Source organism: Pipistrellus hanaki (assembly GCF_964339955.1).
Source record: "Pipistrellus hanaki genome assembly, chromosome: 1".
NCBI lineage: Eukaryota > Metazoa > Chordata > Mammalia > Chiroptera > Vespertilionidae > Pipistrellus > Pipistrellus hanaki.
The window spans coordinates 175258045-175285235 of record NC_140503.1 but is presented as its reverse complement, the minus strand read 5'-3'; the positions used below and the strand labels follow the sequence as shown (position 1 = coordinate 175285235).

The following is a 27191-nucleotide window of genomic DNA, read 5'->3' as shown; positions in this document are numbered from 1 at the left end:
TTTAAGCTATCAGAGACCCAACACCACTTTAGTGGCATCCCCTGGAGAACAATGCCGTTAAAGCAAAATTTCATGTGGTTTTCTTTCTTGATTTGAGCTCCTTCTGAGAAATGTATCTAGAGTTATGCAGGAATATTTCAAAACTGTTTCATTGACAGTGTTCTAGCAGAGTTTTCTCTTTTTTTTTTTCCCTTTTTTTTTTTTTTATCAAATAACAACTGTGAAGTCATATCTGGCAATATGAGAAGTGCTATGATTCAGGTTACAGCACAGTACCTAGGTTGTAAAAAGAATTTTCACATTCAGAATAACCTTATATGAAGTTTGTATAAAACATAAAAGTGTGAAGTTTGAATAAAAACAAGTAAAAATGAAAAACCTGGATATTTATTTAGGGGGAAAGTGACATTGTGGAAGACAACAAAATGAAGTATTTTTCATTCTAAATAAAAAATCTATTTTTTATGATTACAGTTGAAAAAGGTGTCAATTAAAAACACATCTTTTTTGCTTTCTACTAAAATATTCCCCATGCATGTGTTATTCTTTTAGTATTGAGGCATACATCCATAAAAATGAATGCCAATTATGTATTTTGATAGTTTACATAGCTAGTAGTATCATGCTGCACAAATGGTTTTTTATTTAAAAATATATATTATTAGATATTTTAGAAGTATCCATGTGTGTGACCATATATATACAGAACATTGATTTCCTACTACTCTTTCTATCATTCTATAAACTATTATTTGTTTATTCGTTGTCCTGCTGATGAAAGTTAAGTCTTTTAAGGCTTTTCAAGAAACCTACAAAGAAAAGAGGAATTGACAGTCATAGATCATGTCTCACCTATGCTCCAACATCTCGGCGCACTGAGGTGTTGGTCCACTAAAATCCTAAAGCTTCACAGAAGTGGTTTCTAGTGGAGGCCAATTACCATAGGGTAGAAATGTTACCACAGGGTACAAATAGAGTTTGAACCTTAGAACAAGTACAGAAATGAGGTAGTTGATAGACCAAGGAACATGATAGGTATGGAATTTACAGACTATTTCAATAGAGAAAGAAAATGCAGTTTCATACAGAAGTTTTCATGAGCCTTTACTTTTTTCTTAGCACTGCTATCTATCTTATGCTGTTATCGGGTATAGTCACTCTGAATGCTTATATTCCATCTGTGTATAACGGTCTTTATTCATGCAAAACCCTTCAAGGATCAAACTTCCTTTTCTCCTTAAGCCATTCAATATGAATTTAAATCCCAGAATATCCTCATTCTTTTAGATCTTCCACTAAATAAATGGTACACATATGTTGGTCATTCACCAGAATTAACTGGGGAAGATTATAAAAAGGCATACTTTTTTAAACTCAACATTGGAAACTCTGATCAAGTATTTATAGGACAAAGGTAGGACAGAGGAACTATATTTTTTTAGTAAAAATCCCCCGATGATTAAAAAAGCCTTTCAGTTGAGATACCACAGTGTTAAGAGTATAGCTTAATTTGAAGTAAAATATTTCCATAGTAGGAGTTGTCAAGAAATAAGCCCAAAAAGTGATATGGGTTAAAAACAAAAAGCTTTTTAAAAAAATCCTTGGCCAGCTTTAAGTTTATTTGTTTCAATTAGTATTTATATTCTGAAAATGTATTTGGTAAACATTATTGACATCCTTGACTACCAAACTGATGTAGACCTCAGAGAAAATATAAAATATTTTACCTATGGACAGGAAAACCCAAACAATTGTCTTATTCATTGTCTAAGTGGAGAATATTTAGTGAATTATTAAAATTATACCTCAGGCCCTTATAACTCTTTGCAATCAGTTATGCATAAAGGCAACTTACTGCTTTTCTGTTGTGTTTCCAGCACAGTGACGCGGTCCATGACCTTCTTCTGGATGTGATCACGTGGGTTGGAATTTTGCTGTCCCTTGTTTGTCTCCTGATTTGCATCTTCACATTTTGCTTTTTCCGCGGGCTCCAGAGTGACCGTAACACCATCCACAAGAACCTCTGCATCAGCCTTTTTGTAGCAGAGCTGCTCTTCCTGATTGGGATCAACCGAACTGACCAACCAGTAAGCAGCTTCCATTGACATGAATAAAGGATGTCTCCCCTTCCAGTTATCTCAGATTGATACTGTCAGATCTTATTCATTGTTCCCCTTTTCATACCCCATTGTCATAAAGAAGCAGCTAATGTTATGCATGTATGAGAGTACATTTCTTCAGAAATTCTGTTTATAAACTTATCTTTCTCAAGAATTATCTATCTTTAATAGCTCCGCCCCCTTTAAAAAAAAACAAAAAAAAACTACAGAGCTGAATAATAAGAAAGTTAAGTAAAATGTTTTGGGGAATGGAGGGGTATCATTTTTAACATATAATTATCATTTTTTAAAGTTTATAATATATTTAAAAACGATAGACATTGTATTAAAAATGGCGTGCCTCAATGAGTTTTTCTAATTGACATGTTTTGAAAAATAGTTCACACTGTATGTAATTTTTATAATATTTAACTCTTCCCAAGTTTTATTTGCTCAAGTTCTGTTCACATCGTTAAGTGCCAACTTCCTACTTTACTACTACCTACATTTAAGGATATTAAGACATAAAATTAGTGAGGAAGGGAGGGAGGATGGGAAAAAGGAATTGTACTAGCCAATTGTTCTTGGTAAAACCAAAAAGAAAATATGAATAACAGATAATAGCTAATATATGAAATGGACTTCATGCCCAGTTATAATTTTTTGTGAGGTCCTTACATATAAGAAAAGTTTGTTTTCATGACTAAAACTGCAAATGAAAACTATTTTTTAGAAAACTCAGAATAGGCATAATCAATAATTCATTCACTTAATGTATGGAGAACTTTATAATAAAAATGCAGTTGGACTTGTATTTGTGATTACACATTCATGATTAATGGCTGTAAAGGGGACAATTATGCTGATTATACTTTTTATCGGTTATCATATACAAATGTGACAGCTTTTCCCATAAACACATACATGTGAATAAGCAATCAAACTACACATTGCTTTCACACCAAAAGTAAAGCAGCCTGTTAACAAAAACTAATAGTTGAAGTTCTAACTCTAAAAAGCAAGAAATGGAAAACTCTTATATTTTCCATAAAGAAATCATTTTACTTCTTCTTAACCTGCACTTCAAACACCATTATTTCTTTTCATTTAGAAACCTTATTCTTGTTACATAAAATATGGTAAACTTCACCAAATGTTGCATACAGAGCAAAACTAATTTCTGACAAAGAGCAGAAATAACAATGATTAAAATGAAACCTTGAGCAGGGTCCAGCTCAGCTCCACTTGTCCATATGCTTATTGCCGGACAGCTGTCCTCTCCTGCATCCCCCACAGTGGGTAGGCTCTGCTTTCTCTGTAGCCCTCTGACATTTGACTGTCTCACCTCCCTCTCCCTGTCACCTCTCTAATGCAAAGAAATTGACTCACTTTGTCTCATTCTCAAGGACCATACTCATCATTGAATCCATACTAATTTGATAATTTCTATAAATGTGCTGCCTCTTTCTAGTAGGAGCTATAGATTTTAGTTGGGACTTTTATAAGAAATGAAGACCCCCTCCCCTACCCCGAGTTAAAACTTCCAGAACTCACATAAGAAAATTAATAGATGGTCAGCTGAAACTTGTAGTACCTTACATAATGTGCCAAAGAGCCCTGGTTGGGTGGCACAGTTGTTTAGAGCCTCCTCCCATACACTAAAAGGTGGCAGCTCGATTTCCCATTGGGGCACATACCAAGGTTGCCAGTTCGATCCCTGGTCACAGCCCATATGTGAGGCAACAGATCAATGTTTCTCCCTCTCTCAAAAAATCAATAAACATTTCCTTGGATGAGGATTAAAAACAGATAAAGTAAATATGTATTTTTTAAAATAAATAAATAAAAATAAAATATGCCAAGGAATGTAGTTAAAGCAGTTTTGAACTATTGGCTGCCTTTTTTGACCAATAACAAAAAACTGGGAGAAAAAGCACTTGTGTATTATTTTAAGCTGATCTAATTTTATACATGTGTAGCATGAATTTCCCAATGCTGCCACAGATCCTTTCTGAAACAAGACAGGGAAGAAACAAATTAGAAGTAATAGTAATGAATTAATAATCAATTACAAAATGCTGCAATTAATTTTATTTATTTAATGTAAAGAACCTTTATTATCCTTGTTTTTAGTATTTTTCTAACAATTTATACATTAGTGCATACACAATTATGGCCAAGAGAAGAAATATCTGAGGTTTATTTTTGAATCGTTAGACTAATCTCAGCAATAATTATCGGTAGGCTCTTTAGAACATTCCCCTAAATATTATCATCTTTCTTTACTATAATGCTAGGCTGTCATCCACCAGCCATTAGTAAAATGCTAACTATAGTTTCCAAAGGGAGGTTCTATCTAATTAGGTTTTAATATCGGAATTTTAAGAATTTCACCCAGCTTATTCTTCTGCAGACCTTTCTCTTCACTGCAGTATGGATAAATATTTATGTTAATTTTATGTCAGTTGCTGACATTTCATTGAGCAGTAAGTTGACTCATTCTGTTCCTCTGCCTAGATTGCCTGTGCCGTGTTCGCGGCCCTCTTACACTTCTTCTTCTTGGCCGCCTTCACCTGGATGTTCCTGGAGGGCGTGCAGCTCTACATCATGCTGGTGGAGGTGTTCGAGAGCGAGCACTCCCGCAGGAAGTACTTCTACCTGGTGGGCTACGGCATGCCCGCGCTCATCGTGGCCGTGTCCGCGGCCGTGGACTACAGGAGTTACGGCACGGACAAAGTGTGAGTTGCTGTTTTCTTTCCTTTTTCTTTCCTTGTGAATCTATTTGCAGTAACAGAATTTTCTTGGAAGCTAAGGCCTTTTTATCAGCTCACAACAATGCATGAAGGAACTGGAGAAGCACATAGGGATCATTCAATTCATGGTTAGAATTTTTGTAAAAAAAAAGAAAAATATAGCCCTGAGGATCAGTATGATGTGGTTTTCAAACAGCAGAACTTTTTCAAATGTAAGTCATAACCTTGAGTCATTATAAGAAGAGCATTGCTTTAATATTTTTTAGAGCATTGAGACATTTGTCAAATGAAGAACTAGCTCTGATGACCTGTGTTTTCAAAGGGCAGTGCCAGCCCTGATATTGATGGCTTCTCTTCTTCCAGGCATGTCATTTCTAGTCACAGGAGAGACAATTCTGTCATTAACAGAAAGAAAGACTATGGGAGCATAGGGAGTCTACATATTCAGTATAACTTCAAATTGGTGAGAGATATATGCAGTGCTCAGTGAAAACTAGTTTTGTAATCCACACCAATACAACAGTTGGCATCCTCAGAATGAATGAAAGTTTCAATAGGAAAAAATTAGAACTGTGACCAAGATAGATCTCTGATGAATACTCACATTTAGGTCCTGTGTTGAGGATTGAGAATTGAACATAAAAAAAGAGAAAAGACAACAGGTGACCAGAACCTTAGAAAGAAAAGTACAAGATTGGGGTGAGGGAAAATGAGAAGTTTCAAGATGGTGTTTCAAAACCATAGTGTTTTATGTCAAAGATAGCTCACATAGGATAAGCAGTGAGGAAAAATCACTTGACCTTTGCAGCAACTATTTTGATAAAGTGCTAGAAGCAGAGGACAAATTGGAAGGTGTGAAAAGAGATAAGCTAATAAAGAGTAGTCTTCATAGTATTATCTGTACCCTGAAGAAGTTTGATTGAGAAATAGTGAAAATATTAACTCAGGTGATAATAGTAATAAAGAAAGGCTTTTAAAAAATAAATCCCAACCTTGTCTAAGGGTGAGAAGCATCATGCTGATAAGAGGAGATTCCTAGACAAAATATCTTATGTCTCATTTGTATTCAATATATATATTGAATACACACACACACACACACACACACACACACACACACACACACACGGGCTGAGTGAAAGGGAAGGTTCTAGAGTGGTAGAAAGGTCTCAGATTGGATATAAGATGAAGAAAAGCTTGATTTATTACTGAAAGTGTCTTTTCTATTCACCAAGTCCAAGATAATAATTTTACAGATGAAAACAACTAAGGACCAGATAAGTTAATTGCCTTGCCCATAATTATAGAGCTTGATAGTAGCAAATGTATGACAAAACAAGTCAAGTTTATCTTGGCTAAACTTAGGATGTTTTGAAATGATAAAATGAACTATTTTTGAGGTGAATGTGAAGTAAAGAAAATACATGGGGTGGGGCAAATGAAGGTTTACAGTTGTGATTCCGTGAAACAGTTTATTCTTGTATTATTATTTATTCATTATTGTATTATTTTTCATGTGTACAATTGTAAACCTATGTTTGCCCCACACTATAAGGTCAGTTTTGAAGTGGAAGAACTTCTCTTTTTATCAATGCGAATTTTTGATGAGTGATCAGATGAGGTCATGTGGACATGAAGATGATTATAAAAAATGTGTTAAGGAGCCAGTTAGACATTAGGGAAATGATTTTTAAGCAGTAGTGGAGGACTGGGTGAAGTTAGATGACATCAATTTTTCTAGAAGTTAATAAGTTAAATTTCATGCCTTTTCGCCATCAATCAGCAGCCTGAATATGCTGGTGATAAAGCAGGTTGCTTCTCAGAAGAAAGGATTCTTAAGGCGGGAACAATGAGAAGAGGACTCCAGACTTATTGGGAGTGTAGTTCATATGGAATATATGTTGATGCAGAGACCCAACAATACCATTAAAAGAAGACCATTTCACTTCTGTTGGATTTTCTTCTTGGGTACAGTGACAGCCTATAGAAAGCTATTTGTCTACATGTAACTAATAGAAATTCTTTTTATACATAGTTTTATTGATTTTAGAGATGAAGGGAGAGGGAGAGAGAGAAAGAGACATCGGTGATGAGAGAGAATCATCAATCATCTGCCTCCTGCACACCTCCTACAGGGATGGAGCCCGCAACCTGGGCATGTGCCATTGACCAGAATCAAACCCTGAATGCTTCAGTCTGCAGACCCAGGCTCTATCCACTGAGCCAAACCAGCTAGGGCAGCAGTTCTTTTTTAATCTAACTTTAGATCACAGAATGTTGTGTTATTTTAAATCACCTTTGTTGATATAATTTACATACTATAAAATTCAATCTTTAATTGTTTTTAGTATTCAACTGTATTTAGTACATTCAACATTGCTACCTAATTTTAGAATATTTTCTTCACTCCCAAAAGAAACCCATTAGCAGTAGATCCCTTTAGGTCATAGAATTTTACATTGTAATGAACAAATTTCCTCTCAAAGGTATTAAATTGAATGATATACTTATTTGTCACCTTATACTATTTCCAATATTGTGTTTAAGCCATTCTTTTGTAGTTACTGATTTGCTCCTATTTATATTTTATGTTGATTTTTTTTTCTCTTTGGATATTTTCAAATTTTCCTGTTAGGGAACTGACTCAACTTGTTTGCTTTGTGTTTTAGTCATTTATTTTGAGATAGATGTCATTTTCTGGGTAGTAGGAATCTGTCTTTTCTTAGAATCAATAATGTGTGGTCCCTTGTGACTTAGTTAAAGCTTTGGCCATCATTGCTTTAATTTCCTGCACCATAACTGGAAGCCTTCATTTACTGACATTATGACTGTGTGGGAATAGAGGCTAATTTATTTCCCAGGCACTGATTTAAAACAAGCTTTATTAATAGTTCTGGTTCGTAATTATGATTTTTTCCCAACCCAAAGAAAAGCAAAACAGATAAAGATAAAAAGGAGGGTAGAGGAAAGAAAAGGGTAGGGAAAATTGCATTCACATTCTGTCATACACAGACACAGAACACTTAATGTCTCCATTGCACCTTTTAAATAAACTGTCCACAGAAGCACCTTTAGAACCCATGAAAGAAGCTGCTTAACTTTTACCCTGTGGGAATTCACACAGTCCAGTGTCTGGGCAGTGCTGCTTTACCCGTTGAGGAAGCAGGTATTGCAAACAGAAACATCACTCAGTCATTTTCATTTACTTGAGGAACAGAAATGAGTGGATCATGTTCCATCAAGAGTTTAATGAAGAATCTTCCCAAAGAAAAATGTAAGCAAGGAGTTTTTACACAACTTGAAGGCCGTCTGCATATACATCTTGTTCCTTATTATTAAATATGTCTTGTTGTTCCAGCTTCTGTTCATTTCAACTGGCATTTTTCACGCCCTGCTTATTCATCTTCACATGATTTTGTTTTTTATGTAACTCTGCTCTCTCGAGGACTCAGGGTTTGTTTTTGCCAATGTTCCTCTGTGCCACATAGAATTTTTATCACAAATATGTATACTTCACAGTCTTAAAAAAGCTGGAATTAGCAAGAATTCAGACACATATTATCAGTCATTTTCTGTACATTTTTCTTAAGGTTAATTATTTTTATGCCTTGAAAGTCTGTTTCATTTATTTTTGGAATTTCGTTATTATTAATATTTTACTCCTTAGTCTCAACTGCTTAGAATGCATAGAGAAGAAAACTATTCAATATATTACAATAATCTAAATAATAGGTATGTCTCCCCATTTTCTCCTCTTAATGTACATAATTGTACTTTATTATACTGACAATGAGGTTTTTTTCTCTGAAATCTGTAATAATGACAATAGCTTACATTTCTAAAAAGTAGAAAATCATACCAATGGTAGGAGATAAAATTATTTTTGTAGGTTAAATATTTTTTGGTACAGACAGAGGTAACTATCTTATTCCATTTGGCAGATTGGTTAGGATATGGTTCACTCTGAAATGTTGTTAGGGCTGTTAAATTGATCATTATGTACAAAACATGTCTTCACATACAAAGAACACATAATGTGATTTTGAGAAGTTGCATAGTTTGCCATCAATTTGCATTGCTTATAAGAGATTCTTACTATTATTTTCTGCTGTTGATTAATGAAATATTTTTATCTGTACTGATATTATTGAGAATCTAATCAGAATAACATCTAATCACAACAATCAGATATTAACAAAGTCACTTTTTTTAAATCCCAAAATGTGGACCACAGATCTAAATCACACTATAATTAATTGGCATTACATTTTATTGGTTTCTGTATCTTTCTTTCACTTATACCGTTATGTATGGTCACTTAGTGATTCCACCTAAAGTAATACTGTGAGAAGACACAGACTGGCACTGATGTTCCAATAATTCAAACAGGACAGGTTTGGAAATTCAGTGCTAAATACTTTGATTTTATGACCTGAACACTATCAGTTCATTTAATTACCTCAATGCAAAATGCAAACAGTTGAAGTAGCTAATTTTTCTTTAAAGGAAAGAAAATCAAATTTATAGTTTATAGCACCTACTTTGTAATCTAAATATGTAACCGAAAGAGCAGTGATTAATGTGATGGGTAGATTGGAAAAGGACTGGACATGGGGTCCATGTAGGGGTATACTAAAAAGAAGTAAAGCCTGGATAATAGCCAAAGAGTTAACATATGGGCTCGAAAATTGGTAAGGGGTTTCTGAAAGATGTCGATTAGGTCATGAACATTTATAATGGATCAGAACATCCTTGAAGACTAAAAGCATAGCCAGGCTCTTAAAAATAATTGAAATCAAATTTTATGATCTGAAAATTATTATAAATCATCTGTTAAGTCAGATTTGTCTCCCCAGCTCACTAGCTTAAGAACAGCTCTTAAAAAGGTAGTTCTCAATATTTCTTTATTATCATTATCTAAGTAGCTTAGTCATTTGGTAGAAAAGTGATTATTGATTTCTAGAAATACTAGAAAGATCCCTAGCCAAGGAACATTGAACTTACCTGCAAGCTGTATGTGCAGCTTTATTTAATATGTTTCACAATTTCTTAGCACTGCAACCCACCCATAGAAAAGTATATATTCATTTGGAATATTTCTCTAAGATTATTATTATATGATGTAACATATTCTTACTTAAAACATTTCATTGATGTGAAACATCTACCTGTTGATATATTATCACCAGATATCTTTGACTCTAGTTTGGCCAGTGGAAAATAGTACAGATAATAGAGAAGTATTTTTTACTGACATATATCAAGAAAATCATTCAATATATATGTGAGGAGTGCAGCCGCATGTTTATATGTTGTTTTATTAAAGGCCAACAGATGTTTTATGTGTATGTGTAGTAGAAATCAAGGTCTTATTGTAGCATCATTTTGGCATCTACCCTGTTTCCCCGGAAATAAGACAGTGTCTTATATTTTTTCTCCCAAAGTTGCGCTAGGTCTTATTTTCAGGGGATGTCTTATCTTTCCATGCACTAGGTCTTATTTTCGAAGGATGTCTTATTTTCAGGGAAACACGGTAGGAACCCTATGGATGGACATTAAAAAATCATCATATATAAAAATTGTTGGTTAGGCCTAATTTTCTGCATTAAGAAGTTACCTGTATGAGAACTGTATCAGAGAACATCAGGACTTCTGTCATGTTATTTACTAGTACATTTAGGTATTGGCCATGAAGTTGAACATTAATTTAAGTGACATGGGACTATCAGAATTCCAATGTTTACTTTTAACTAATTATAACAGAATCCTATTCTTAACCTTTGTTGTCCACCATAAAAATGTAGGATGTATTTTGCTGAAGAAATAATGAAACGCTTGGTTTTGTTTTTTCTTAATAACATTTTTTTTTAAATAACATGAAGATAGCATGATCTGCATTTGATGTATAGGAGCTAGTTTTTAATCCTAAGACCCAAAACTGTAGCTTGGCCACAAATGCTGGTCTTGACCTACTGCTGATCACACACTGTTCTTGCATTGCTCTGCAACCTTTGCTCCAGTTCATGCACTTGTTCTCAAAGTATTTCAAGGTGATGCCTGAGTGTGCTGTGAAGACAATGGCATTTCAAAAATGCTTAACAGCCCTACCGGGTTTGGTTCAGTGGATAGAGCGTTGGCTTATGGACCACAGGGTCCCAGATTCTATTCAGCTCAAGGGCACATACCTTGGCTGCAGGCTTCTCCCAGGCCCAGACTCATGCAGGAGGCAACCAGTCCATGTGTTCCTCTCACATCAATGTTTCTCTCTGTCTTTCCCTCTCTCTTCCACGCTCCCTAAAAAAAGCAATGGGAAAATATCCTTGGGTGAGGATTAACAAAACAAACAAACAACAAATTCTTAGTTATATTATACAATAAGCTTAGAACTCAGGTAACTTTGCTTCAAGTATGTATCTGTCACTTTTACTCTTCCTTCTTTCTGACCCCAATTAGCTTGACTCCCTCTTTTTCTCTCTAAATCTTGCCCTATATATGTAGGACAAATATAGAGATCTGCATCTGCTATAGACAAAAAGGTAATGTTCTTTACACATCTCATAAGCAACCTAGTATAATTAAGCCTTATAAATTCACTGTCTAATACTGACCAAAAATTGTTTACTTGGTACATTTGATACTCACCAAGGAAAGTGTAGTCTGTGATTTAGGGTCCTATCAAAGATGAATCAAATACCATTCTTAATTTACATTATATCAGGAAAACTGGCCATAGTTAAATGTTTACTTTGATGAGTGTTTTAAATAGGCAAGAAAATAAAATATCCCAAAGCATCTTAACGGTACCACATTAAACAAGCTAACTTTGAAGAAGGAATTGCATTTGGTTAATAGTACTTGAAAGCATTGTGAAACATATGTTTTGGTGACATTAATATATATGTACATGCGAAAATTGGCCTAACCATTTTTCTAAACACAAAATCATTAATGACTTATGATAATAAAATGGTGAGATGTAGTTAACTAGTAGAAGAGAATAAACTTTAGGAATATGGCTTCCTTTTTGTTTTTTTTGAGAAATTAATTTGGTTCATTGTTTAATTTTTCTCCACTTTGAGTAAATATGAAGGTGGTATTTGCAGGATTAGTAATTGACATTTTTATAGATTAATCCAGATATCAACATCTTTACCATTTAATTTGTAATGATGTTTATTTATTTTGGAAGGAGAATAATTCTGGAAAAAAAATAACAATTTATCCCTGTGGATTAGCTCCATTTCTTTAGAGTGCTAAAATAATACAATTGTGTTAATGCAGTAAGAATTCATTATACATATAATAATATATGCTGCTTCCATAATTTGGAAAATGCTATAAAAATAATTTTAATGACATCTTTGTATTAGACCACATTTTTAAAAACTTAAGGTTTATGTATATGACAAGTGCTCCTTTGAATTCTGGAATATATCTGTATCACAAGAAATTTTCTTTTATCAATTGCTTCAAATAAACATGCTATTTCAACTTCATGTCATCTCTATTGGCATGTACTACTGTATAAACATAAATTATAGATTATACACATGATTGAATTTCTTTTTTAAAAGAAATAGACATCTTAAAAATTAAACAAGAATGGCCTGTTAAAGTTAATTATTTAACAAATTAAATGCAGCTTTGTGGATAAAGGCACATTTCAGATAAATCCTATTCTTCAACAGCAGGTCTAGCTGGCCATTTGCAAGCTGGTCTTTATTGAGCTTAGTTCAATTAGTAATTCCTCTAGTATTCATTTTACTAATCTGGCCTTATCTTGCCTTAACCAGTGATTTTGCATTGCGTTCAAGTTCAAGTGACATTAATGCCCTGGGCTTATAGAATACTATGAAGTGGGATATATGTGCCCAGGCATGTAACATACACCTCTGTGTCACATAACATACAGGTAATACACACCCCCTTCGTACAGGGAATCACACAGGTAGTTAATAGGAAAGAGAGGAAATTCAGAAAGCTTTGAGAAAGCCAGCGTGTGGCCAAAAACAACAGCAGGTGTGGCCATATGGCAATCAAATTAGAAAAGGGATCCATGCCACGCTGCCTTTCAGAAGACAGGGAAGCCCAGGCCTTGCTCAGGGAAGACCATTTACCCAGTGCCTTTGAAGGGTTTCACATTGCCTCCTCCACTGCTCAGTTCCAAGGGGAACTTAAATCTATCGTAGCAAAGAGATGCTGAAGAATATTCTTAAAAGATAAAATAGTAACTTCTAAAGCGATGTCACTTCCACATTTAAAGACCTCTATGCCAAAGCACATAAATTTCCAGATAAAGCATTTGCTAAGCTGAGACAGTGTGTGTTTTTTTAAAGTAAAGCATTATAATTATAAAATTTAACTATTTGATTAAAATTTACAATATTTCATATTAACAAAACATTTAGTAAGATTATTTATAATTTGAAATTCCCTACTTAGGCCAAGATACTCTGTAATAATGTAATTTAATTTTTTTTTTCCTAAGAAAACCCTAAACTTCATAAGAACATTTTCAGAAGTTCTTGAAACATTTTCATTTTGAAAGAATTGGCTGAAAATGTGTTTTAGTTCTCAGGTTAGGTATCAAAAACGTGTTTGAGCTACAAAAGACAGGGTCTGTACAATTGACATTCATTCTTAAATGTAACATTAGTATTGTATCATGTTATACATTCGGCAACATTTTTGGTGTGTATGTATGTGTGTGTGTTCTAATCTGGGAAAATGTCTATGCTTTATGCTTTGTCCTCTATTGTTCTTATCTTGAGGGGAAATGCGGTCTTTGTTGAGAATTTAGGGTCCCGTAAATATTGCCCCTCCTCTTTCTCCACCCCGACTGTATACACTGCTATTAGAGTGGTAACAAACTAGCCTCTATCAAAATGAAGACAGTGTTCATATTTCAACCTTCCATTCTCTGGTCTGTGTCTGCTTATTGGCAGCATCACAGTCTTATTTTCTGTGGCCCAATTTCTTGAACAATGGCACAAAAAAGATGACCAATTACTCAAATAAAATAATGGCTGGTAGTTTAAGTAATGATTGTTTCCCTAATATATTTTTTTCAAATAGGATTATTATTATGGCTATTTTAAATAAAGTGAAATTATCTGTCTGTGTAAAAACATGAACTTGTAGTCAATTTCTTATTGGAGTATAAATATGATACTTCTATTCAAATTACATTGCATATATTTAACTTAATAGAAGGTGGCTATATTTTATTGTTTTGAAATTGTGTTGATTTTTTTCAGGGAATGTGGGTTTTGGGGGTTTTTTTTGCTTAAAAATAGTAGCTTTAAACCTTTTATAAATTTAAAGTCCAGAAAAAAAAATTCAAAATGTTTTTATTGATTTTAGAGAGGAGAGAGAGAGAGAGAGAGAGAGAGAGAGAGAGAGAGAGAGAGAGAGAGAGAAACATCAATGATGAGAGAGAATCATTGATCAGCTGCTTCCTGCACACCTCCCACTGGGGATTGAGCCTGCAACCTGGGCATATGCCCTGACCAGGAATCAAACCGTGACCTCCTGGTTCCTAGGTTGACACTCAACCACTGAGCTACACTGTCTGGGTCTGTACCACTCAAATGTTAAGACTATTAGAATTTTGACACATTGCTTTCAGGAATTATTAAAACAAAACATATGGCTAAAGTCCTTTTGATCCATGTATATCTAATCCTCTCTACTCTCATGTGAGAGGCAACTACTAAATGAATTTGGTTATTTTCCCCTTTTCATTTAGAAGAATATTATGTACATATATGAATCTTTCAAAAATGTATTGCTTTAGGCATGTATATATACATTTCAAAGGTATGTGGTATAAATTATTCATGTTACTTTTTCACTTAAATTTAAGGACTTGTATGCATAACCAATGGACACAGATGGGAGAGGGGGTGAGGGCATATGCTAGGGGTTGGGGACAGCTGGAGAGAGGTCAATTCGGGGAAAAGGGAGACTTATGTAATACATTAAACAATAAAGAACTTAAATTAATATATATATATATATATTAATTTAAGTGACCTATATATTAATTAATTTACTGTGACCTATCCTATTGATATAAAGAGTTACTTCTTTTCTTTTAACTGTTTTGTAACTTCGCATCATATGAATGAAAAACATTTTATTAACCTATTTCCCTATTGATGGACATTTACAAATTCCTTTCTTCATAGCTTTTCTTAGTATTTCATTATTCTGGAGATTTAAATAACACTTTTATTGAAGAAAAAAAAAAACACCCACACTATATTTACATATTTCGGACTTGCAGTTTTAGACCACTTAGCAAATCACTCTTTAATAGTTTCAACTGGAGCTATTTTATTTTTAAAGCATGGCTCAAATATGGGAAAATGGCAAATAATTCAAGATATGATTTTTAACATCAAATGTAATTTGTTCAAAATTTACATTAATCTTTCTCATAACCAGTCACTTCCATTTTGTCTTCCTGTCATCCTGGAGAATGAAAATGTAATTTCCCAGAGGCTTTACGAATTGGGGGAGTATTAAATGTAGCTGAAATTAAGTGATTAATAATTTACTTTTGGGTCATGAATCAACTTCATGGGATGCTAAGGATCATTTGCAACCCCAGAAGCACTAGCAGTAACAATGCACTTTTGAAGACTCAAGAACTCTCAAAGGTTGGCTGCCCAACCTAATTAAACTTCAATCTTCCGATACCAATTTTATTTCCTCTTTGTACAGAATTTCCCGAGATCTTCCTGACAGGAAAATGTCACTTTGCCTGACAGCTGATAGACAGGTTATGTAGCACCATAATTGAAGAGAAAAGGATAGCTTAAGGCGACTCGATTTAAAGGCTACGTGTATGGCTCTTTTCCTTTTCTTTTTTTTTCTCTTTTTCTCTTTTTTTCAGGTTTCTATGACAGACAAAAGGCCTTAGCAAATAAGCCCAGTGCCATTTTCCCCTGCTTCTTCCAGGGGTAATTATCTGACTCCTCAATAGCGCTGTCAGAAATTGGGCACGTAATTCAGCATTTAAATGAACAAGCAATGTAATATTTCCTGTCTCCCAGTGGAATGCTTTGCAGCTCACATTCTTCTCTGTCACTCGCTCACTCTTGATGTATGTCCCATACCCAGTCCTTGAATGCCTTCTCTCCCTTGTGTTTCATTGCAGATGTTGGCTCCGACTTGACACCTACTTCATTTGGAGTTTTATAGGACCAGCGACCTTGATCATTATGGTAAGAACTCCTAATTAACTCTGTGGTCTCCGGGTCAAGAAATGAAACTTTGACTATCCCTATACTGACAATCTTTAATTTACATAGATTACTTTGGGGAAAACCTGTACTGATTCGACCCCATGAACTCAAACAATGAGACACTCATTACAGTCTACTTTTATATTTGTAAAATGCTTAATCAAAACAACTATGAGAAGAGAACATGCATTTTCAAGCTTATGTGCTGCTTTGGTTCCTGAGGAGCCTGATCTAACATAATCCATTTGGGTTTATAGATTTTGAATAGTGATGGCTTTTAAGTTTGACCGCTTCCATTCTTTTTTTCATTTGGATAATTTGAATTATGAATGGAACTAGAAATTAGAAAGTGGCAAAATATCCTACTATTCCTTATAGTTTTCTTTTTTACATAAATCTTGAAAACTTTAAAATTTAAAACGATTTTATATAAAAATGCCTCAAGCAAGCATTCTAGAGTCATGCCTTCTCTTTTTTATTTTAGATGCGTATTATCTTGATTTCAAATAGAAATTATTTATTCTCAGTTAGATTTAATTGTTAGTATCATTTACAAACTTAACAATTTGAAATAAAAAGTTGCTGTCCATTTTTTGAAAAAAAAAATAGCCTTTTGATTTTTAATAAAATCTCAGTCTACAACTCAATTCCTGAAATCCTTTGAGCCAGGTATATTTTGAAATTCAGAATTTTTTAAAATGTTATCAAGGTCATATGGTATCTGTACTGCATATTATATATTATCCCTAGTGAGAAATAAGCAGTTGCCCCAAATCAAACATAGCATCCAGTACTCACAGTAGGGAGTAGGCAAGACTCTGAAACCAAACAGCAATAATTCCGCAGAAAAAAAGTTATAGGAAAACTAAGATCAAATAGAATAAAGACATGAAGATTCTTATATCCATTCAAATCAAGCTCTCCCTCCAAATGGGTTCTGTTCAGGCCAGGCTTTTTGTTACCCAATGAATTTTTTAAACATTTACTTTTCAGACTTTTTGAATTTGATAAAGGATCATAACCCCATATCATTTAGACTTGGGGCTAACAATTGGATTTTCTTAGTCCCACCAATCCCAAGTTCTGAAATATATAAACAAATTAGGTGATCACGGGCAATTTGACATGTGGCTCTCTACACAGTTTATGTAAATCAGATATATGGAATTTGCACTGGAACTTTAATGTTTTGTATTGTTTTTAAATAATATGCTGTCTCTGGCTCCAGTAATATAACACCTTCAGTGGAGGTTCCCGCTACCTTAAGCCTCGATTTTTTAAAAAATATATTTATTGATTTTCTACAGAGAGGAAGGGAGAGAGACAGAGAGTTAGAAAGATCGATGAGAGAGAAACATCAATCAGCTGCCTCCTGCACACTCCCTACTGGGGATGTGCCCGCAACCAAGGTACATGCCCTTGACCGGAATTGAACCTGGGACCTTTCAGTCCGCAGGCTGACACTCTATACACTGAGCCAAACCGGTCAGGGCAAGCCTAGTTTGTTTTAATATCAGAATTTCACCACAATTTTCTAATTTTTTTTTATTTTGTGGTTCAAAAATAGATCGATTTTAGTATTTGCTTGTACTTGGCGTAACAGTGCTTTATACTTCCTTGGCATTCCTGTCCCCAAATTGGCTTCTTGCCTTTCCTAAAAGACTAGGCAATCATCTGTGGTCCAATTCCTTTAAGAGTGGAGTGCTAGTTAATTTCCCAGAGCAACTCATCTGTTATTGTGAATAGACTCCCTTCTTTTCTAGTCCAGTTATGCTACATAACAGTACCTTTTACATTCCAGCTTAATGTAATCTTCCTTGGGATTGCTTTATATAAAATGTTTCATCATACTGCCATTCTGAAACCTGAATCGGGCTGCCTTGATAATATCAAGTAAGTGATTTTTCTCTTTGTTTCTTTAGGCCGCCTTACGTTGGTACACTAAAGTCTCCCTGCTTTTAATTGCCCTGAAATCCTATGACAAAAAAAATGATAAAAATCAGTGTGTTGTTTTTGTGGAATAAGATCATTTATTGACTATTATGGTAACTTGATCTGCCTGAAAATGAGTATAATGAAGCTCTGTCTTCAAAGAAACCATCCCCTCCCCCTCCCCAGCTCTGATTTACAACGTAAGATTTCAATATATGCATTTATTTATTTTGTTCTGAAAGCATCTGTGAAGTTTCTAGAACCAGGCAGACTATTATTTCTTAGAGCAATAAGCACATCACTTCTTAACATTCCATGTCCCCCTCAGAGCCCTGTGAAGAGAGGCAGATGGTGGGCTCTGCAAGCACCAGAAGGGAGATCCGACCCCCTGGGGAAGAGCTCCTGGTTATCACCCTGGGCATTTCTATAGGAGCTGCCATACAGCTGCTCTCCTCTTGGAGAGAAGGAGAGAAACCTCAACTCCCTAATGTAAAAGCCTTTAGAATATAAATACATGGCTTCAGGCTTCAACAGCCCCCCACTCCCTCCTTTGAAATGTTAACTCCTGGGAGGTAAACCCTTCCAGATGTCTCTCACTATCTGTTCAGCCACTCAGTCATCTTTTAACTGCCCGGGTTTGTCTCTTAACCCAAATTCCACTTGTCTGTGTTCAGAAAACCCTAGCCCTGCAGAGATAGGAAAATATTCAGAGTACTTTCCACACGAGTAGCACTTTCTTTATGTAAAGAAGCAAATTTATATTTTCTGAAAAGAAGAATGGTTCCTCATATAACCAAACATTACCTTGTTCCTTTAGTCTATGACTTTTGAGAAAGACAGGACTGTTAGATGTATGTTAGCCATTACTAGATATTACGTATTAAATTGCATTTGTATATAATTTGCCTATGTGTTCACTTGGTTAAATGTTTATGTTTAAATGAATATTCTTTCAGAGGTTTCCTGAGGTTACTAGTAATTGTCATGTGCTATGGACGTTCTCCTTGATCTACCTCCAATAGCAACTGTGTCACCCATTTTCCATCTTCCTACATTGAGTGCCTGACCATAGTTCCTTGCCCACAGTACATCCTCACTGAATGTTTATAGAATAAATGAACACTTTAAAGACTTCAGTGACAAAGGTGTATTGGCATTAAATGGTTACTGTTGTTGAAGCAATAATCTGTCTAAATTAGTTGAAAAGGATAGCTAACTAATTAGAAAATCACAATATACTGGAGCAAACTAGGAATTACCTACTGCAAGCAAGAGTCTTTTGTAGGTCTTAATATTAATTAGTTGAGATAATAGTCATTATGTTGTTGATTTATGTACAACTAGACTACTCTTTTAAAATGTAATGTTAATTCCTTGGGCTATTTAATACTGATAAAATTGAATTTGGGTAAATTAAATAAAATATGTTTTCTTTATCATATTGTTCTTTTACTCACCTTAGTATAAATTACAACATCTTTATATCTGTTATTCTGCAGTATAAAACAATATACTAGCAATACTTTATTTATCTTTTATTATTTTTTAAACTATTACCATAAAAAAATACATGAATATTTATGTAATAGTTTTTAACAGGTTAAAAATCAGAAAAAAGGTCATGTACTTAAAGAACAACCACATATTTTTTAAAGATAAGTTTGTACTCTCATTATTCACACATATCCCTTTTGGTAAAATATGGATCAAATCTTTATGATACTACTGTTTAGAAAAATAAACGTAAAGGGAAGAATTACACTTAATGTCACTATTGGCATCAAGATTTATATTCCTAAGTAAAAACTTAAATCAGAACACCTTGATTAGAATTCTATCCAAGCTGTGTCATCCTTTGGAAAGTTTATTTACTGAGCCTTCCCGTCCTATTTAAAATGGACATTATAATGAAGCATACCCAAACATCAAATGAGCAGAGGAATATAAACAGCCTTTGATGATGCCTTTTAAAAAATCAATAAAGCAAAGAGGGTTTGTTAGAAAGGCTATAGCATGTGGTTTTAAGATAGAAGAAACATCAACATGGACATGTTAATGGGGAAGAATCAAGAATTGAGCGGTCTGAAATGTAAGAAGGGGGGTGGGTGTTAGAGTTGTGGCTTGAATTGTAGGGAATAAGAACTGGAGCAGTGGTCCAGCAGTTCCACTTCAGTAGATTTCATGAGAACATGGTTCCAGTGTAACCCGAATCCAGAAAGGGGAACCCTCTTTCACTGAGACCGGATGGAATAAATAATAGGTGTGATGTCGACCTGTGGTGGGACCAGAGAAGGGCAGTAAATTGAGGGATTTCTGGCTCTTTTCCTCTATGAAGCAGGAAAGATGGTCCTCTGCAGAATGTAGGGGACTATGGAAGAGAGAAAATAAGAAAATATTCCTTAGAACTTTCCAGAAGCTAAAGGACGTTTCATTTTTATTTAAAATATATTAACTATTTAATAATTTCTTATAAAGAAATCAGCGTGGCATAGATGATAAGGAAAAGAAAGAAGAATTTAAGAAAAGTAATAATGATTTTGAACATTAAGCAAAACACAAAATCTGGAAATTGATTTTTTTTTTAAGTAAGGATTTATTTTATATTTTTACATAGTATGTTGGATGTGAGACTATTTATTTTAAAGGTATAAATAAACATTATTCATCTGAAAAGTATTTTTTAGTACATGGTGACAGCATAAAAGTTAATAATGTTTACTTGCTTTTGATTTCTATAGTTTTATTAAATGATTAATAAGATAATTTTGTTTTGTTTATTTAAGCAAAGAATACCTATTAGGTCATGTCAAAGTTATTATCTTTCTAAAATAATTTCTTCATTTACCAACTCTTTATTGCTTTTATTATACATGTTAATTCACACCTAGATCTCTCCTTTACCTAATTCACTGCCAACATTTCCTTTTAGGCCACCATCAACTTCTACAGGGCCACTGCTCTAGTCTCCTAACTTCTTTCCCCATATTGTTTCTTGCCCCTGCCTTGATCAGCTAGAGCAGCGTTTTTCAACCGCTGTTCCGCGGCACAGATGTTGCCTGGTGTGCCGTAGGTGCAGACAAGACAAGAATTTTATAATTTTTCACTATTTTGTTTACTTAATATTTCATAATAAAGTAATTATAAAATACTTTCTTTGTGTTTATTTGATTCCTATTCAAGAGAATTACTTTATATATAGTCACTATAGGCACAGAGTTAAATTTTTTAACATTTTCTAATGGTGGTGTGCCTCGTGATTTTTTTCATGAAACAAGTGTGCCTTTGCCCAAAAAAGGTTGAAAAACACTGAGCTAGAGTGATTCCTTGAAAAGTTTAGATCTGACCATGCAACTTTCTTGGGTAAAACTCCTCAATGGCTTCCTATTGCTCTTCCATGAAAGCCCAGACCCTCTACCGTGGCCCACTAAGTGTACCCTGTCTGGGTGCCCCTTCCTTTCTCCAGCTGTCTCTTAAGCCATGTACCCCTCTGGCCATTCTGCCGTGTTTCCCCGATAATAAGACATCCTCCGAAAATAAGACCTAGCAAATGGAAAGATAAGACATCCCCTGAAAATAAGACCAAACGCAACTTTGGGAGAAAAAATTAATATAAGACACTGTCTTATTTTCGGGGAAACAGGGTAGATGTGTTCTCTTTGGCTTCTGGTTTTATCCCTGATATTTTATCTCCTAATATTCTCTTCCCAAACACTAGGCCTTGCTGACTTCAATCTATCTTAATTTAATTATCATTTTAAGAACTAATTTAATTACATTTTAATTCCTAATTTACTTCACTGTCATAATAAACACATTTTGATGTTAAGTATAGAACATTTATTTGGCGTGCTCATTGCTATACTAAAACTATACTCTGGAAAAAATTCATAAACAAACAGAGTGAATTATGTAATATGATTTAAAAGGAAAGGAGGTATGCCAATTTTCAAATTTCACTAAAAAAGTAAAATTAAACAATACATTTCTACTTGATGTTTGTTTATTTGTCCTTTGTCTCTTTGTTTCATCAAACTAGGTAATTCAGTTTGGAGGAATAGAGTAATTACAATCATTTGAATTTTTGGTTGAATTTCTGACAAGTTGAAATTGGAGCTTAGGGTAATCATAGCAAAAATCTAACTCAGTTTTGAAAATCTATATGTAAACATGAATAAAACAATGACTGACTTGTTATCCAAAGGAGCTGTTAATATCACTGAAGTGTTATGATATATAAATTTTAATTCTTGAGGAGCATTTAGGACACGCTTGAAATTTACCTTCAAAATAAAAATTGACATTTCTATAGTTATCAACTACAGCTACTCTTGGAAAATATATCTAATAATATCACAAGTGTTTTTGAAGAATAAAATGTAATAATAAAGGTTTTTAGGGCTCAGAAAGGAAATTGGTGCCCATAATGGAGGGACAAGGAATCTATTAGACTTGCCTCCTCTGAACCTCTCCCTTTGCTTTTGCCCATGGACTGGTTTATGTATGCAGACTTCTGATTTGGGCCTGGTCACATTTTTCTTTGATTTCTGGTCTCCCCTCCTAACTTGGGTTTTACCTGAGTGATGGGTGGCAAACACATTGTCACATGATTGAAAGAAACGCCTTTCAGTTGCCTTCGTTCTTCCCTGGGCTCTTATTTGCTAAAGGAAGACATTAGAGAGGAGGCATAACTTTAGTGTCAGACACACTTGAACTGAAATTTCTGTTCAGTTTTGTAATGATTATGTGACCTTGCAAGATACACCATGGCTCACACTCTCAGTATCTCGCCTGAATTGGGAATAATTGTATCTACTTAATTAGAGCTTTGCAGTAATTAAATATGATCATATGTGTAAAGCATACAGCATGTAATTTAGTGCCTATACAGGACGCTTTCATTATTTTTCACCACTCTGTGTGGAAATATATTGCTTGCTGCCTTTGCTCTTTGTGCTTTGCATCATGAAATTTGCTCACCTCCTTATAAAATCCCATTAAAATTTGCCTGGCTCTGCTTACCATATGGCATCATTAAGAATTTGCATGACATGAATCTTTTTTTTTATTAAAGCCAAATTTATGGTATTATGAAAAATTGGCCCTAGTGTGAAATACACACTTGGTTAATAAATAGCAAGTTCTGTAGTTAGTTATGAAGGAGAGAGAGAAAAATAAAAAAGTATCCTCGATGAGCTTGGATACCTACAGGATGAAAAGATCTCTAAGATGTCTTCAGGAATGAATAAAAAATGTTTTTGCTTACCAGTGTCTATAATAACTTACTCTTTTCCTCTGGAAGCTAAATATTGGTAGAAATAGTTAAGTCATAATTACATTCAGCTTGACTAGTATTACATTAGTCCCTTACAAAGTTAAGGGTGGTAGGGTTTTAAATATGAAGGCAGAAAAGCAAATTGATATAATCTTGAAAACAATAATAATCTCCCAAGAATATTTTAATGCTTCAAGTTTTATATGAATATGATTATAACTGTTTATTTTACATTATATGTCATATACCATATATAAGTACTTATTATAATATCTTAATATATAGCCTGCTTTTCACAATGTATCATCTTTATACTCCAGTCAGAGCAATATTCTATAAAGAGTGTGAATCTTTATGAGAACAATACATGTAGTTCTAAGTTGTATTTAATAAAAATGTTTTCCCACTTTAAAATTTTCTAGATTAATTTTGACAAAAAAATATTTTAGTACTTTCTTGTTTGTTCTTTTCAAAATATTAGCTAGTGATATAAAATTTTGAAATATTAATTTCCATTTTTAAAAGGAAGTTCAATATACTCAGTATAATCCATGCAGAGTTTTAAAAATATAGCTTACATTTCCATTCAGTTGATTGTATAATAGTTTACCTCTCATCACCAAAACTCTAAAGTCAAATGAAAATTTCACAGATTTCAAATTATTTTGTATACTAGTGGCCTGTGCACAAAATCCATGCACTATGGGAGTTCCGGCTTGTGCCTTCTCTCAGTCTGGGACACCTCAGAGATGTCCGCCTGCCAGCTGAGGCCCACTCCTCTAAGGAACGGGCCTAAGCTGGCAGTCAGACATCCCTCTCAAAGTACAGAGCTCTCATAGTCTGGGACCCCTTGCTCCTTACTGCCCAAGCTTAGGGCTTGTGGCTGAGTGGTAGGCGCCCTGTGGGAGCACACTGACCACCAGGGGGCAGCTCCTGAGTTGAGTGTTTGCTCCCTGGTGGTCAGTGTGTATCATAGTGACCGATCATTCCATCGATCATTCTGCCGTTCAATTGATTTGGATATTAGGGTTTTATTATATAGGACAGATAATGATCGGTCACTATGATGCTCACTGACCACCAGAGGTGCAGATGCTCATTGCAGGAGCTGCCCCCTAGTGGTCAGTACGCCCCCACAGGGGCTCACGGCTGGTAAGCACAACAGCCTGTCTCTGCAGCAGCACTAAGGATGTCCAACTGAGGGCCATGGGGAGTGAGCCTAAGCCACAGTAGGAAATCCCTTGAGGGCTCCTGGCTGTGAAATGGCACAGGCCAGGCTGAAAGACCCCCTCCCCACCAAGTGCACGAATGTTGTGCACCAGGCCTCTAGTGTTTAATAATGAAAATGAATATCATCTGTCGGTTATCTCATTTTCTCTAGTCTTCTTCCATTTTCTTGGTCTGTGGGTAAATGTCACTGGAAATGTGCCATGGCTTTTATCATAAATGATCCAGGTGTATTTGAAGTGTAATATAATCCAGACAGCCCTTTTTGAAGTTTTATGTGTTGTTATGAGATCATTAGGTTTTCTTCAAACAAGTTAAGATCTTTAGGTAACAGTCCTTTGCTGATTAACTTAATTTCAGCATTTAACAACCATTTTCTTTTGGAAGATAAATTGTAGTTATTGATTCACAAATCTGAGAATTTAGCAAGTGTTGTTACAAATCTCATTATATCATGCTATTTAGTTTATAGGTCTAAGTTTTCTGAAATATAAAAGGGTTGATCTCTCTTTTTTAGATTTTTTCTTTAAAATGCATCCAAATCCTCATATAACCTTTCAAGAAACCAGGTGTTTTATATATCACTTTATTCAATGTACTTCATACAGTGGGAGCTGACATTGGAGAAAACAATTTAGAAGGATGACTGTCACAGCACACTGGAATTGCTGTCCATTGTATCTTGAGATCAAATAATTGTTTTACTTTTCCACAACATAATTAGGTTTATATCAGATTTAGGAGAATCAGTTTTTGTCTAAGATTGAGAAAGGCTAAAACAATACCTGAGGGGAAAATAATTTTTCTTCATAATAAAAACAAAAAACAAAAACACAGCAGCTCCTTCATTCTATGTATATGGTTGGGACTTAGATTTCTTTATATCCTACAGAAAATGTACATTCAGACTTTGGGAAAGCTTGATAATCAGAACTTTTTATGATATTAACATTTCTTAAGTAATCGTACATATAACAGAAGAATTAACCTAAACTAACTGTTCATAAGACTCTAGTTTTCTCCCCCAAAATGGTTATGGGCTAATTTTCATGAGTGGAAGACATATGAGGATAATTTTAAGTAAATAACATTTCTGTTTCATATAATTTACACATTTTATTCAATTTTTAATACATATTTTATTGACTTCAGAGAGGAAGGGGGAGAGAAATAGAAACATCAGTGATAAGAGAGAATCATTGCTTGTCTGCCTCCTGCACAATCCCACTGGGGATCAAGCCCACAACCTTGGCATGTGCCCTGGACTAGAACTGAACCCAGGACCCTTCAGTCTGTAGGCCTATGTTCTATCCACTGAGCGATACTAGTTAGGGGTTAATTTTTAATTAATAAGCTTTGATGTTGTTTTTATCCTTTGATTATTCATTATTTAACAAGTGAGAAGTGCTAAATTTTTGCATATATTTTAAAAGTAGAACATACAGAATTATCTAATTTATTTTACATAGACTATGAGAGAAAGAAGCAGAGTGCAATTCCAAGATTTTGGGCTTGGAGTACTGGAAGAGTAAGATGTTATTATTGATCTGTGAAAAACCTTAGGGAAATACACATTAGGGTTTGATCAGAAGAGGTTTTTTTATGCAACATAGCTCTGAAAGACTTACTAAACATTGCATTGTACATGTTGAGTAGGAAGTTAAAATAGTGAAAGCTGGAGGTTTAAATTTGGAGTCATCAGGATAGAAATTTTATTTGTTCTATTTTATTCATAATTTTTATGTTTAGTATTTTTTTATATTTTATTTTCAGCATTGATTTATTGTTATATATCTTTATTATTCTGTACTAGTAGCGCTGAGCACAAATTCATGCACCAGTAGCTCTCTTGGGGCCTGGCTGCTCTGTGCCCACTGCCCAGAGGCTCTCCATGGCCCAGAGGCCCATCTGCACCCTGGCCTGGCCAGAGTCCCATTCGCTGTCGGGCGCAGAAGGCTTGTCTTGTCGCCGCAGCAACGAAGCAGACATTCTGCCAGGCCGCTCATGCTGCCCACTCTCAGCAGCCAGCCCCCTGGGACTGGAGGAATCAGGCAGGGCTGAGAGGACGGGGCACCACCATCTTGTGGCTAAGGGTGCTGCGATCTTTGTGAAAAAGTGATGGTTAATTTGCATATTACCCTTTTGTTAGATAGAATAATAAATAAACTAATATGCAAATTTACCAAATAGTGAAAAGACAAAATGGCAGAACAACCAGTGGCTATGACGTACATTGACCACCAAGAGGCAGACGTTCAGTGCAGGAGCTGCCCCTGATGGTCAGGAGCGCCACTCAGGCAGAAGCCGGGCTCATGGCTGGTGAGCACAGAGGTGGTGGCGGGAGCCTCTCCCCCCTCTCCAGCAGCACTGAGGAACAACAAGCCTCGCAGTAAGGAGCAAGCTGGTGGGTGGTTAAGATCCAGGGTCCTGGATTGCAAGAGGGTACAGGCCGAGCTGAGGGACCCACACACACACACACACACACACACACACACACAAGCGCGCACATTCACCCATCGGGCCTCTAGTTTTCTATAGTGGCACATTTGCACGTTCTGGGTTGTTTGTGTTTTGTTTTAATTTGTCACTGTGATATATTTTCTTTTAAAACATAAAGCAGAGTAAGATGCTTGAAAAATTACTAATAGTAAAAGTA

The 27191-nt window shown here is 34.9% G+C and overlaps 1 protein-coding gene across 36 annotated transcripts in view; it reads left to right on the top strand.

The window, feature by feature from the left end:
* Window positions 1–27191, top strand: part of ADGRL3 (adhesion G protein-coupled receptor L3) — a 723514-nt gene that overhangs the window by 639004 nt on the left and 57319 nt on the right. For all 36 annotated transcript variants that reach the window (XM_084885599.1, XM_084885586.1, XM_084885612.1 and 33 more), the window contains 4 exons: window positions 1878–2087; window positions 4617–4837; window positions 16017–16083; window positions 17906–17997. In XM_084885599.1, the coding sequence (XP_084741725.1) occupies window positions 1878–2087; window positions 4617–4837; window positions 16017–16083; window positions 17906–17997 (590 nt within the window). The remainder of the gene's footprint in view (window positions 1–1877; window positions 2088–4616; window positions 4838–16016; window positions 16084–17905; window positions 17998–27191) is intronic.